The sequence below is a fragment of the Gallus gallus genome, chromosome 2 (assembly GCF_016699485.2).
Source record: "Gallus gallus isolate bGalGal1 chromosome 2, bGalGal1.mat.broiler.GRCg7b, whole genome shotgun sequence".
NCBI lineage: Eukaryota > Metazoa > Chordata > Aves > Galliformes > Phasianidae > Gallus > Gallus gallus.
Genome location: NC_052533.1, coordinates 32,149,504 through 32,164,887, shown reverse-complemented (window position 1 = coordinate 32,164,887; position 15,384 = coordinate 32,149,504). Strand labels below are relative to the sequence as shown.

The window sequence follows — 15,384 nt, the reverse complement described above, 5'->3', positions numbered from 1 at the left end:
AAAATAGAGCAAGAAGAGCTAGCTGGCTTTGTATTATGCAGCAGCACAGCAACCAAAGAAGTCAGAGCTGTTCAAGAATGTGTAACTATGTAAAACGGGATGAGGCTGAGCATAGGAAAATTGTGACAGAATATCAGGAAACATTTCCTCACCGTGAGACCTTCAGTTGTGTAATGGTCACCCCAGGGAGGCAATAGAAGTCTGGGCGCTTGAATAATTTAAAATTAGACTGGGGAAAGCACAGGGGAATATCCTGTTGGGAGCAATCCTGCATTGATAGTTGAATAGGCAGAGCCATCTAATTGGTCCTTTCAGGCAGGAGGGGGCTGCGATGACTGATCTGTCCCCTAGGCATTAGGTTGCAGAATGACCATTTTGCATCACTAAATGCCTGTTCCCGATTTTCTGGTTGGGCAGTTTAATGCATTTCTAAGCTTGACTAGCGGAGATGAATATTGTTGCATCTTACATGGGGCATAAAAACGCTAAGCTTGAAAGAAGCTCTTACGGCAGATAAGAGGATTTGCGATTCTGATCTGAAGCACTGTGATTAAAATCTAACGGCGTGATGCAAAGTGTAATGAAGGGCTGTCAGCATCCTTCCTCTTGTGGCTCCATTTCACAATCCACTTAATTTTGCACCACTACGGGCAGCAGCGAGGCTCCCACCCGGCATACCGACACCCCTGCATCCCACCTCCTCCCTTGGCCAGCACAGGGCAATGGCAGGGCCGTGCAGTCAGATGGAGCTCTACAAACAAAAAGTGCTCTGCGATACCCCCTGAGACTTCTGCATGCATCTCCTGGAGGCAGTCCTCCCCCATGCCTTGGGCTGAGCCTCAGGTGACAGCTTTGGCCCAGGACGGATCTCCGTGGTGGGGCAAGGAGCCCCAGTCACTCATTCACATCCGATATCTCATTTCCAGCAGCAAACGTAAGCTGGAGGTAATGCTTGTCTTTGGGTATAGAGAATTAGCCCGTGAAGTGCTTGTGCTAATGATAAGCTTCAAAATGATATTGAAATACGTTTTAAATATACATTTAGCAATCAGATCTTCCTTTGGAGCGGGAGCTCTGAAAAACACCTTTAGGGATAGAGAACTGCTCTTCACGGTCCCACAGTGGCAGTTCTCTGTCTCAAACAGGTGTTTCATCTGCCTCACACATCTTCCTCTCGCCCCAAGAGGCACCAATTCGCAGATTAATTTTGCTTTGTTTTTTTATTAACGAGGACCAATTTTGCCATAATCTGCAGAAAGCAGGAACAATTCAAGGAGCACAGAGGATGAGGAGGCATTGCCTGCTGCCAAGCCATGGCTTGGTTCCTGGAGCACCCAGATCTGAAGAGGAGAGGCTCTGTGCTACACATGTGTGATATAGAGATGTGTTTTGGGAAGGCTGTGAGCCTGCTAACGTCCTCAGGTGACAAAGCAGAGAGAGCAGAGGGGCAACTTTCCTCCTCGGCAACTGCTCTAACCTACACTAATGAGCACTGTTAGGGATTTTCTTCACTTAGCATTTCTCATTATTAATAAATTTTGCTCTGACAACTATAAAGTGAACACTTTGGATTTATGCACCTAACCTAATTACATATGCTGCATGTACGCATTTCATTATTTACTTGACAGATTCATTCCTTGATACCATAAATAATTAAAGAAGGATCAAATATTAACAATCGGATACATGCTAATTCTCCTAAAATCTGCGGAAACAAACACATTTTATTTTCCTTTCCATAAAAACGGAATGAACTGCTTTCATTAGAAGCTGTAAAAACAGGCAAAGTTCTTGACTGTCATCTTTATTTTGCAAAGAGTGAAAATTAAAATGTCCGGCCGCTCTCCGGTCCCTTTACAGGAAAGCACACGGCAAATTTAATAAGCATAAAAGGTGAGTAATTCCTCTGTGACAGCTTCTAAATGAAACGTTTTGCTTTAGCGTTTGTCAGGCCACCTCCGAGGGAGGTGACTTCACACGCAAAGCCTGATCTTGTCCCCGCGACAGCCGGCAGCAAATTGGTGCCGACTTCAGGCAGGACGGTATCCTTCCCGCTATCCCCCACACACAACCGGTTTGGTTTGTCAGCCTAAAACCCCCAATTCCCCCTAAATTTCCAGGCAGCGCCAGCTGGGCCTGGCCCCGCGTAGCATCCCCAGACCTGGCCCAGTGCCAATGGGAGGTGCTGGGAGGTGCTCCTGCCCCTCACACACCACAGGGCCGGGCCCCTTCTCGGAATCGCTCCAGCCTCAGCCCTGACTTATAATTAAATCTTTGGGTGAATTATTTGTGGCATAAAGCTGCTCCCAGCCACAAGCCCGCCTCGCTTGCAGCAATTGATGCTTAAATAGTTACGCATTACTCAGTATCTCCATTTGATCCAAAGTATTCTCCAATTTTTGAGCAGATTTACTTTCGGCTATCGCGTCCCACAGTTTTCTCATTTTAAAGCTGTTAAAAACTCCTAGACTGCCACATTATTCATCACGCAAGATTAATGCTGGCCTGACAGGTCGTGCCAAATCTTTGGGGGGCTGCGGTTGTTCTTCCTAAGTGCACACAGCATATCTTGCATGAGTCGTCCCTCGGCCGCTTCATATTGATCGTTTGCATCTCCTTTCTTATTTCTGTTGCTAAAGAGAGAATATTAGGGCGTGATTGTCAGGGTTAGTGCCGCTCTGACCTACACGTGTACTATTAATAATTTATGAGTTGATTTGAGATAGATCTCTGCGAAATGAGCTGGCAATAAGCAGGGCTGTCTGAGATGACAAAGACTCAGAACAGGCCTACTCACGTACAGCAGCGTCTCGGCTTCAGTCTGAAAACAGAACAGAACCTGGGTGTGCGTGGGCACGGTGCGGTTCTGCTCTCCTGGTCACTGTGATCCGAGGCCCAAATGGAAATAGGGCCTGGAAACGGGGAAAGAGGTGCTTTTTCCTTATGCGACGTGGTTTGGGAACAAATGTGGAAAGAAAACGTAGAGCTGATTTGAACATGAAGGAGACTGCTGCTTTAACTGCAAGCAGCTGGCTGTTAGGCACGGCGAAATCAGTCAGCTCCTTGTTCCATACCTGAAATGAAGACGTTCGGTCAAGGACTTAGATCCCACAGCACAAGCTGCAGCAGCAGAGAGAGGTGTATCAGCAGCACATGGATGACACGCAGACAACGTGACCGGGTGACAGCAGGAGTGCTGTCTGTGTCTGTCTGCCAAGAGTTCTGTAGGAACCTTCTGGTTAACGTCCCCCTGTGCAGAAGCAGCAGGTGGCAGCTGACAGCCAAGGGAGGAGTGGGGCTCCAGGAGCAGCAGGGAGGAGTGCCAGCCATGCCCAAGCTGCTGCTATGGTGTCCGCACAGCATGGAGCATCCCACAGAAGTCAGAGGGTGAAGGCCCCGCAGAAGGCATCCTGCAAGCGTCCTCCTGCAGGGTGCATCACTCAGGAGGAGGAAAAGCCTTTGGCTTCCTGTAAGCTGCTGCATGTGCACTGTATTAACACCTCCCTCTGAGAGGTGCCTCTCACTATCATTACCCAGGGAAAAGCCACTGGCTGCACAAGTCATTTTTCTCCAACTTCAGCAGCCAGGCCTGCATGTTCTTGGGTTTCATGCAGGGAAATCCCAAGTACTCAATTCCCAGACCAACAAGAGGCTTTGTAAGCTCACAAGCCCCGAGTTGGCCCAGGAACCCAGCAGGATGCCACATGTCAGTGCACACCCAGCCAACAATCCCACCCATCAGTGCATCTGCCATCTTCGGGAGGAAACGCGAGCCTCGCTCCTTACAATGGCTCCAACATCATCCAGGAACAAGGAGGGACAAACTGAAGCAAGGCATTTCCTAGCGTGTCTCTTCTGTGGGAAAGAGGAAAGATAACATTGTGCTCGGGGCTTTTGCAACAGGATTTCTCCTATTTACAGGCAGTGGTCTGCGCTGATAAAGGCCCCGTAGGAAGCGCTGCGATTAGGGAGCAGCAGGGCGGGAGGGAAGCGCTGTAGAACTCCGGGCACAGAGCAAGGCCCTGTCCTGTCGTGTTCTGCCAACACCAGCCCTGCTTTCTCCAGTTTGGTTCCAACCATAGCACCGAGATTAACAAGAAGAGCACAGCACTGCTGCAAGGGTCCCTCCGAGCAAATTCTGCCCGTGCCGCTTATTTAACCGGCACAAACAACGTAACCTAATTACCCATCTCTCCTCACCTCTGGTTTTTAATTAGCAAGAGGTGCGAGTGACCTCCTTTTCTTTTCCAAAATAGGCATAAATCTCTGCTCTGAATGCCACAGTCTGAAAGATAATTAGGCCCAAATTTTCAGACGCAACAGATGCCTGGGGGAGCTTGGTTTCCCAGTGCCGGAGTTCAGAGAGAAGCAAATCCCTTTCAGGTGATTCAAGTCACACATCAAAAAGTGGGGCCCCTCCACTCCCTCTCGCAAAGGCCTTGTGCCGATAGCAGGGCTCTTTGGAGGCACTTGGCACTGAACAGGGGAAAGTCCCAGCTCCTCCCTGGCCTGCGGCAGGCCCCAGATGTCCCTGTGCCTTGCTGTGCCTCCGTTTCCCCCCTGTAAAAGAGCAGATCCTGTTTACTGCATGTGGGGCTGAATTAATCCCTCACTGCAGAGGGCTTTGAAGCTCTGAGCAGGAAAGCTTTATCATAAACACAGAAGAATTATGGACTTCCTATATCCAGCCAGTGATGTGCAGGCACTGATGCCAAGGGGTTACTTTGACTTCCAGCCATCCAGAGCCAAACTTGCTTCCAGAGTTCCTGTTATGTGCGATCAAGTTTGCATCCTTTTGACGGACCCTCCCAGCATCTTCAGTCATTAAAACAGAAAGGGCTGTGGATCTTCTGATGTCAAGAGTAACAGAGAAGATTCATATAAGCAGCACAAATAAGGCACTTCTTGGCCACATGATAGGAAACCATCCTTCTGCCGTGTACAGGTTACTCTTTCATCAAGGTAATTCCTTGGGACCAAATGCCACTGTCCCAGGGGGCACACTCATGGCCACTCCCAGCTGCAGGAGCAGCTTTCCCATGGGAGACGTGCAGGGGAGTTATGAGCTCCTTCAGAGCATGCCTTGAAGCAATGAAATGCCTTTAAACGTAGCCTCCCTTGGTGAAAACCAGCCTACGAGGATAGAATAGCTCCTCGTACTTTGGCACTTTGATCTCACCACTGAAAAAACAGCCTTCAAATCAACACAGGAAGCAAATACAGATACGAGTGGGAATGTAAGAACAATGTATTTTATGGGAGAAATCCTGTCCCATGCTAAGGCCTCAGAATTCCCAGCAATTGAACTGAAGCCCAGTTTCACAGCGAGTGAGCATCGCTCGCATAGGAAACAAAATAGATCCAAAGTTGCTGACACTTGGCTCAGAGGGGAGACTTCTGCACAACCACAGCGTTCCCTTCTGAAGCCCAGGGAGATATTCGTCTAAAACTGCCTTAATCACCCGGGTAAACAACATGGAATAGGAACACGTGAGAGGCCTTAGAAACTGGAAATATATGGCACTTTGAAAGCGTATGCATGTGGAGAAGAAAGAATAGATTTCATAGACCACTTTATCATCACTATTATTGATCATGCATTAAAGACTCGGGACTCACACACAAAAAAACACGAATTTCCAGAATAATAGAAAACAAATTTAGAACCTCATGTACTACCTGCTGCCTTTCAGAAATAAAAATACATCTTCATTACGTTTGAAAACTGCTATTTTAAAATGTTCCTTAATTCAGAGCAGGTATTTTTCTGTTCTTGGGAATAAAACCAAAACCCACCTGACTGTAGCACATTCACAAAGGCCACCTATCGGTTCAAACAAGAATGTCGTTTTTAATCTGAGCAGCATTCAGAAGACAGCATTTTTCACAATGATTTTTCTTTTTCCTCAGGACCTCAGCTGAAGCAGCCCCTGATGGATCTCAAGCATTTCCAGTCCGACATTCGCATTTGGTACTTGCACATAACCTGAAGCAGACCCTCTGCCTTGGCCTAAGTTACAACACACCTGAGCCAGAGGTGGTTTTGTCCAAAAGGTTTTTTTTCTGTCCTGTTTTCTATATAACGTTTTTGCTTTGCTTTCTGATCAACCACCAAAGAACAGAAGCAATGCAAGCAGCAGGCCAACGGCCCGTCTCAGCTGATGACTCCTTTCTTATGCTCCAGCTCAAAAAAGGAGGGAAGACGCTGCTTGTAGCAAAGACTGCTTCTGCAAGCACCCAAAATCACGGCTAACACTCACAATTACCCCTCGGGCATATTTTAAATATACCCATGGAAAGACCAGAGGAAGTGCAAATACTTGTAATTACAATAGCCTACTATAAGATAATAGATACAACACTATAGCCCACTATAAGATGCTTAACTTCGTGTTTGTTTGCTCGCTTGTTTGTTTTTAAAGCAGTGGTGAGGTTAGGCACGTGTGGCACATTTAAATGAACAAGGAAATCAGTTGTGCTTGGCTGACTGACATTTTATCAAGAGGTGAATTCTTCCCTGCCTACAGGGAAGCATGAGCTCCTTGAGCAGGGTGAGGCAGTCAGACAAAGGATGCTCTATGGAGGAGGGCGGTGAAGCTGTGCTCTGTGGGTCTGCACTAAACCCATTGGTTTGCACCAAACCCATTGGCTTAAAGCTACGATTTGGAGCGTTATCTGCTGAGAGCAGAGCGGGGCCTGCTGTGGGCGTGGAGCCCAAGAATGGAAGCCCTTCCCCAGAGGACAGAACGGGCACCCACAATACGTGTTCCACAGCGATGAGATCCCCGGACTGAGGGCAGCAACAGTGGGAGAGGGCCACCGGGCTGGGATGGGGCTGTCCAGAGGCCGCAGCCACATAGGCCCATCTAATTTGAACCATCATTTGCCACCACAGCCTTTAAGCGGGCACCGGCTGCCATCCGGCCTGCACTCTCCTCCCTGCTCCGCTCCCCACAGGAGCACATCTCCCTCTATTGTTGTTTTCCCTTCTGGTATTTATGTATTTCTCCCCCCATTGCCCCGTTGATGCGGAGCGGGGCCGCTGATTACAAAGAGGCAGCCTGACTCCGGCAATAGGTCTTCTTCACTAATCCTCAGTGTCACCGAAATTCCAGCTGCTACCAGACTAAGAGGCTCAATCCATATTTGCCAGCTCTAATATGAAATCTGTCAGGGCCCAAATTAATGAGTTCCAAATTCCTTACATCACGATAACAGGTTAAGACTGGTCAATTAATTACATAAATCCTGCCCGGTGCTCCCAGGCACAACAGCTTACATCACGGGGAGAGCGGGAAGGCCCTGCCGGGGAGCCCAATCAAGCAAGATAAAGTAAAAGAAACCAAGCCAAAAGAATAAAATATTTTGCTTTGCTTTGCATTGCTTTCTCTGCTGGCAGGGCTGCGCGGGGCGGGGAGCACAAAGCCGCCGTACGCCGCCATCTGCGCACACACAGAAGCGCTACAAGCGCCGCAGCCCCGCGCAGCCGCGCAGCCACCGCGAGGGCGCCGCCCGCCCCGCGCCTCTCGCTGCACCGCAGCGCCCCCTGGCGGCGCGGAGGGGCGCTCCCTCTGCAGGGCGGGGGGCGCGGAGCCACCGCCCCCTTTGTGCCCGCGAGGAGCCCCCTCCCTCTCTCCCCGCTCCGTTGCCACGGGCTGCGGTTGCCACGGGTAACCGCATGGCGGCCGCGCGCCTCCAGCACTCGGGGGCGCGGGCTCACGCGTGCGCGGCCCCGCGGCGCGCCGGGGAGGAGCGGGCGCGGCGGGCAGGTAAAGCGCTGCGCGGCGCCGCGGGACGGGCGGGGAGCGGCGCTCCGGCGGCATCGGGGCAGCGCGGCCGGGGACGCCGCCTGCCCGGGGAGAGGGCATCTCCCCTGTTTCTTTTTTCCTTCCCCTTCCTTTTTTTAAATCCTTTTTTTCTGGGTTTTTTTTTTCCCTCTCTGTCTTGTCCCTTTTGTTTCTTTCTTTATTCCCTCTTTTTTTCCCTTATTTTTTTTCCTCTTCTTTCTTATCTCCTTCTCTTCCGCCCTCCCCTACTCCCCTTTTCCTTTTCCCTTCACCTGTTTATTTTTTCCCCTCCTCTTTCACCCCCCCCGCCCCCCCCAAGGAGCTTCTGCAGATGCTGCACACACACCCCTACCCATATATACACACATAAATACACACACCGTGCACCGAGGTGCCTCGCAAATCAATAAGGAACCAAAGCAGAGGTGCCCCAGCTCCCAGCTGAGGCCGATTCGTGCTGTAGGAAGCAGATGCAGCGCTTTCCAAGGCGTTATTGCAGAAGGCGGAGCAGCAGTGCAGCTCAATGCTTCTGCACCGTAACGATCGCTACATCCCTTCCGCCCCGACCCCTCCTCTGGTGCTGTGACTGCTGTGTGGGCCTTTCCTGAGCAGAATCAGATCACGGAAATCAGGATTTGTGTTGTGGTGCTGGGGAAAAACGCAGCCCTGCAAAAGCCAAAGGGAAGAAACCCAGTGCTGCAAGAAACGCACACAGCTCTGTGCCATCCATCGCCAACCCACATCCTACGCTTTGAGTGACAGTCGCCGATACTGCACACCCACAGCATTTCAATATGATTCCAGGAAACATCTCAGCACGTTTAAAAAAACCTCATGGGATGGGCATGGGATGTTACAGGCAGAAGGGGGGGGGGGGGGGGGGGGGGGGGGGAGGTGTTGCAGAAGCGCCCTGCTCTTCTCATGAAGATTTGCTGTCTGAAAGATGTCTTTTTCCCTCGTCTTTCTTGTTAAGCGTGTGCCAATGGCACAGTAACAGGTTGCTCACAATGTCCTGGAGGTACACACTGTGTAATTTGACAGCCTGGATGGCTGGAGCCATTTCCTCTTAACTTCTACGAGAAGAAAGGGAAAGAAAGGGGAAGGAAGAAAGGAAGGAAGAAAGGAAGGAAGAAAGGAAGGAAGAAAGGAAGGAAGAAAGGAAGGAAGAAAGGAAGGAAGAAAGGAAGGAAGAAAGGAAGGAAGAAAGGAAGGAAGAAAGGAAGGAAGAAAGGAAGGAAGAAAGGAAGGAAGAAAGGAAGGAAGAAAGGAAGGAAGAAAGGAAGGAAGAAAGGAAGGAAGAAAGGGAATTGAAAAAAAAAAAAAAAAGAGAGAAAGGGATAAAGAAAACCAGAAAGAAAAGCAAAGCAAACACAACTCTGTAGGTACATATCACAAAAATAGTTGAAATCATACAGGGCAAGTCAGAGCAAATAGGATGTTGATAGAAAGAAAAGGAAGCCTCAGTGGTAGGTTTAAACACGGGATGAAAGGGGTAACTGGGTTTAATTGATTGAAAACTTGTAAGAAATCATCATATAAAACGGGAATGTTGCATTCTAAGCGAAAGCTGAAGCGCAGCGTTTGAGTGCAATTACCTGAGCACAGCATTATTGCCATTAGCTGGAATTGGCCATAGCAATCAGATGTGTTACAAACTCGGCATTACCCTCTTTGAAAGACCAGCAGGAAACGGCGTGGCTCAAAACGAAGAAATAACACCCCGAATTGCAGGGCTGCTCTTGTAAAAGCAAAACGTACAACGCTGCTGGCAGTCACCGCGTTGCTCAAGTTGCAAAAGACACCGATTTGCTTTTCATACATTTAAGTGTAAGTCAAATATAACTCAACACTCCAGGGCTTCCACTTAAAGCGCTGCAAAGCATTCACGTGTGCTTACGTACAGCTGATACACAACATAAATGCTGGGACATAGAATACTTTTCCTTCCTCTTTAATAGTAACAATAAAAAAGCTGCAGTGGTACGAGCAATACACCCAACAGTGAGAAGATAAATATTGAAACACATTTCTGTCCAAGCAGAAGAAAGAGTTGCTGTAGGATTCCAACTTTGGAGCAATCTGACAAAGGAAACAGCGAGATAAGAGCAGAACTGATAGAAAACTGATATTCGTTTCGGAAACACCTTTGTTTGGAATCCATTCAGCAGCACACAACAAACAGATGGGCTCCTGGAACGGAAAAACAAAACAGCCACAAAGGTTTCTCCAGGCTCTGTGCTTCTGCACTTTGTCAAATACTGCGGGCTTGTTTGCAGGGCAGGGCGGTGCAGTGCTTCAGCAGCCCGGCTCGAGCTTTCCAAACAAAACCTAAAAATAATGGGGAAGAAATAAAAGGAAGCCCCCCACCCCCCCGATGCTTTGTTAAATAAAAACAGCTCTGTCGTCCTCTGACACTGCTCCCACCTCCAGCTTTCTATTCCCCCATCTTTTAAACAAGCTCCCAAAACGATTTTTCTAATAACGCACCCTCTTAAAGCAAAGTTGTGCGATGGAACCATCCCCGCGTGGCACTAACGGCTGTTTTCAGGCTACTTTTAGTGATAACTTGTTGCTTTAATTAAACGTTATCACTTATACGTTACAGCAGCTTTGTTGCTAACTGGCACGCAAGCCGAGATGGCGAAGAGATCCATTTGTGCAATCCAATAAGACTAAGCAAAAAGAAGCACGGGTATTTATCTCAGCAAAGCGCTGCCATCAACAGAAAAGAGTGGCTCGGAGCAGTTACCTAAGAGATGTTATCCTCAGGCTATTAAAACCACGTTTCTAAAATTACACAGATTCCCAGCTGGATGCTTGAAAAAAGCATGCCCGCACATGCCTGTGCTAACCTTTATGAGGTGTCCAGTTAATAATCTATTGTTTCTGGAATGCAGAGGAGGTTAACAACGCTCCTGCTTTGAAAGTAGCCCCAGATTTCTTAACAGAGGACGCACGCACCCATTTTAGGCTGGGAATACAGCACGCGGAGCTCGGCTGGGCCCATCGGACCCCCCAGCTCTTTTTAATAGCAGCTAAATGTCAAATATAAATACAACACCGCAGCGAAACGTATTCCTTCGGCGGAGCCTGGGACAAGACGCTACGCAGCTGCTGCTAACAATAAAGAGCAGCGCTGACGTTTAATCAAAATAAGAATTGGTGGTTACAAAGTTTTGTCCAAGCCTGCCTTTTGTTTGCAAAGTGCTCCGTATCCGTGTGCTAACTGCAGCCACAATGGAGCCGAGGGCTCCGGTTATTGCCAAAGATTCGAGCCCGCATTCACGCTGCTTGCTGCAGCTATGGGATCATCGTCACCTTGGAGTGACAGACAGCATCTCTGCTGCTACGTTAAAAGCATGGCTCCTGACATCTTCATGTAGGTGCCTGAAGTTAAATATGTTGGGTGGAGTCCTGGCCACAGTGCAGTCAGTGGAAAATTCAGCCATTGGTTTTAATGGACTGCATCCAAGATTCTCACTGGGAACGAGTACCCATAATTTCCCTGGGAACTGAGAATCCTCAGCAACCCTAGAAGTTATGTCATTTCTATTATCATTTCCAATTTCCAAGCAACCATACACAAGAATTTTGGCCTTCAGTTCTTATACATGATAAAAACAGGGTTTCCATAAACATCACAGAAAGATCAGGGAAGATATATTTATATCTCAAATTGTCAGCAGCGTATAGTTTGTACAAATGTTGTTTTGCTGATGTTGCTGAGCTACTTGAAAAAGTTAATACCTTGTGGGGTATGTAATTTCATCACCAATGTCAAATGACTTCTAAAGATGAAACTTCTCTGTTGCAAATTACAAAAAGATGCTTTGACTGTGTTTGATATGATATACCAACTCTAAAGCTGAGGATAAAGTTATCTTTATTTTTCCAGCTCTAAGATGTGCACTCACTAAGGGAAATATTTTAACAGCCACGTCAGTCAGCGGAACATGACTAAACCAATGCTGGCATTATAATAGTTACAGAGAAGTAAATGCAATAGGTAACACATAGACCTGAGTCAGCATACGTTATAAATCAAAGAAATAATATCGAGGTCTGTTTAAAAACTCTGTAAGGACATACTGTTGTGTTGACTATAAGTCTTTTCCGTGCATGTTGCTAGCAAGTAGCATTTATGTGGTGTATGTAACTAGTAAACACAGGAGAAACCACTTTGTGCTGTCCTTAAGAATACAGAACTGATCTTTCACGATTCTTCAGAAGCTAGGCTTGCTTTACATCCACATGAAATGCTGTCATCACTAGGTCCAAGCCCGGAGGATGAACTGCAGAAAAAGGGGAGAGGAAAAAAATAAAATAAAAGGAGGAAATTGGTTTTCACAACACACTCAAAGCCTGAGTAACAGAGGAGAACTTTAATTATCTCCAGTCACAAAGAGAGACAGGAAATTTGGACTTTTAATTAGCCATTTGGAGTGCAGTTGGATATTTTTTTTAGCAAGATAATTTAAACGCGAATAATTCAAGTCTGACTAAATGAAATTCACATAATCAGAATGCAGATAATTGAATTTCTACTGCATTCATTAATTCAGTGTGGAGGTGTGTGTGAAGACTTCTATGATGAGCTGTCACAGCTCAATAAAATCTCAGTCAATTAATTTTTTCATTATCTTAGTATTACATCAACAAAAAACTGAAGCACGCGCATGCGTGTGTGTGTATATATATATATATACATATATATATATATACACATGCACAACTGCAGAAAGTAAGGGAATACAGAAATCACCTCTCTGAATCAGAGTCTGCATCGTTTCCTCCTTTTTTCCTCTCTTCATCTTCTATAGGAAAGCGCCTGTTCAAAGAGGCAAACTTCTGAATCGCATCAGCGACAGAATATTTGGTCTGCCCGCATACACAAGCCTCCATATCTTCCGGACTTAGCTGAGTCTGTAGGAAGAGGTGAAGCCTGCTGTCTGACAGCAATAATGCATTCTGTAGAATCCTTTAAAAAAAGAGAAGTGAAATGTTTCTATGTGGATACACGCACATTCCAGAGTGTTTTACCAGAACAAATTCTATGCGATGCCCTGATTTTAAGATTCCTTCTGGATCCTAAATCAATTACAGAAGGTAATTAAAATGATTAGGTGTGCGTTACTTTCTTTTTACGTTATCTGAAATTTCAGGTGAGCAAAAAACACAAAGCTAAGAGTTAAGCACATCTGCTATAAGAATAACTTCAAGGACGTTTCTTCCGTGCAGCCATCTGTTATTGCCACGTGGATTAATTGATGATTTTTAGGCAGACGGAGACTCTTAGGAAAATTTGGTCTCTGTTTTGGTAATTGTATTTAAGTAGCTAAGCTTCTCTGAAAATTGCAAGTCACCAATTTCTTTGGTTGGGCAAACAAGTGTGTACAGAGACAGAGCACTTCGGATCCATGCAGTGTGAGAACTTTGAAATCCCTGCAAACAACAGAGCCAGCGTTAGGCAGAACTTGTTTACGTACACACACCTCAGCGAGAGTGAAAACGCTGATACTGAGCACAGTTTTAAATGCACCTCTAAACAGTTCTCAGAGAACCTTACGTGCAATTTCATACTAGTTTTTCAAAAGTCCATTTTCATATTTGGTTTACACGTCTTTCAAGTTACATCTCCAAATACATTTAGCACAGAGCATTTGCATTCCTACAGTACGGAGTAAAGAAAGTGGAATACCCTCCAGTAACACAGAAGGTTGTAGACGGACTTCTGCAAGGACTTAAAATTGCAGATCATCGTCGCTACACTGAAAAAAGTATTGCAGTTTTGCTGCAGCATTTAGCTACAGGAGTTATTCCGTACATATAGCCTAGAATGTGTAACAAGAGACCTTTTGCTTATATGTACGTGCAGTTTTTCCTATCTGCGTGAGTAAAGTAATTACTGCCTATGGCCGTGCCAAACAGCGCTCCATAAAACTTACTTAAATATCTTTACAGAAACCAAAACTATTAGGAGTCATTATTTACCTATTTCTACCCATTTAGGTTACAACAGTTGCCCCCCAGAAATAATTACTATGCAGTAGTAGACAAGAAATGGCATTAATGCAGGTAGTAGTAAAAGCAGTAAGAAGACACAGTGCATATGATAGGCACTCTGATGAAAATTAAATGCGTAACTGATCAGTTCCTTCTCTCAAATGAGACTAATGAAGTGCTTGGACTGTAACATTTTAAAATACAAAATACATCCTGAAATCCGTGCTCTAAAGTAGCCAACATTACAACAGCGTTTAATTAACATGCTAAAATATGTCTGGTTTTATCTGAGCCCGTACAATTCTGGCAAGTCAAAATAAATAATAAGAGTTGTCTAACTGAAAATGCAGGATATTTGTGTTTGCACATATTTCCATTGCCTGGGCAAACACACACGCATTCTCAACCAAATAATTCAAACTTTGACTTCTTCCAGTGAGGAAATGCCTCCAGTGAGCCCAGTGACCTACCAGGTGCATATAAAACTCCGTCTAAGAAGGAACAGACTTCTCTGAAACACATTTTCATGCCTACGTTGTCTTCTTAACCTCATATAAATTCTCACAACTCTAATTAAAAATAAACATAGCAAACAGAGGACGTATCTGTAAAGCCAATGCATGCAGTGTATTAACGTACTGAAAAGCTTCTTAGTGCTCGTAAAGAAGCAAGCAAATGTCCTGTAAGTCGACCCAAATCACAGAATTTACAAGTCTACACACCTTGACAGCAACAGCCTCATGAATGCTTTGAAAAGCCATCATTCACTGGACGCTAACAGAGGATTTCAGCCTTGACTCGTGATAAACATACATTCCAAAGGACGACAAACATCGCGACAGAAAATACAAGAGAAAAAACCACTGTTCTACACGGTAAATCCACGTTTATGGTTTATGCGCTCAGGGGAGTCAATTTTCTCCTCCCTCTTTTCCTCCTCTTAAAAGAAAAGGGGGAAAAAGTATTAAGAAAGTATAAAAACAACGTCGCAGAGCTCACCCCTCGAGGAAGGAGAGCTGCCCGTTTTCCCAGGCTTATAAGCACAAGGAGGGGATGCACATTTCTGCAATTCTAAACACCCGCGTGTCTAATACAAAGTAACACGGCAAAAGCCAAGAGATTAAATTCTGCCCTTGGCATTTAGTTTCACAGCTTTTCTTCTTCCTCTACCTTCCAAAGTTTCCTGCCACCCAGCGAAAACACCAGTAACCAACTGCTCGTGCCATTACGCCACGCTTACGGCTCGGTTGCTGCTTGGAATTTATTTTATTTTCTTTATAAAATAATGGCTAATCTTTAAAATTGATTTTAGATGGTTTGAGGCATTACACCAGAGGAGCAATGAGCGCTAATGTCAATGATATTGGACACAAATTCATTTTAGCTTTATTTCACGTCCAGTACAATTCCGCTAAGCCTTGAACTGCGAAAGCGCCGTTATTAACTCAGCAGTAACCCAAAGCATGGAACAGCAAACAAAAGCCATAAGAGTACAGACTGATCGGGACCTCAAGGCTACTGTCCTTTCCACCCCCCCCCCCCCCTCCTACCCCCCCCTTTTGCTGCTATAATTCAATTTCCAATTTTACTT

The 15,384-nt window shown here is 46.2% G+C and overlaps 1 protein-coding gene across 11 annotated transcripts in view; it reads right to left on the bottom strand.

Annotated features, from left to right (window-relative positions):
• Nucleotides 1–9,725: 9,725 nt before the first annotated feature.
• Nucleotides 9,726–15,384, bottom strand: part of SNX10 (sorting nexin 10) — a 43,730-nt gene continuing 38,071 nt past the window's right edge. For all 11 annotated transcript variants that reach the window (XM_025147204.3, XM_015281467.3, XM_040682023.2 and 8 more), the window contains 2 exons: nucleotides 12,553–12,768; nucleotides 9,726–12,082 (listed from right to left, as the gene is read on the bottom strand). In XM_025147204.3, the coding sequence (XP_025002972.1) occupies nucleotides 12,004–12,082; nucleotides 12,553–12,768 (295 nt within the window). In that variant the 3' untranslated portion in view covers nucleotides 9,726–12,003. The remainder of the gene's footprint in view (nucleotides 12,083–12,552; nucleotides 12,769–15,384) is intronic.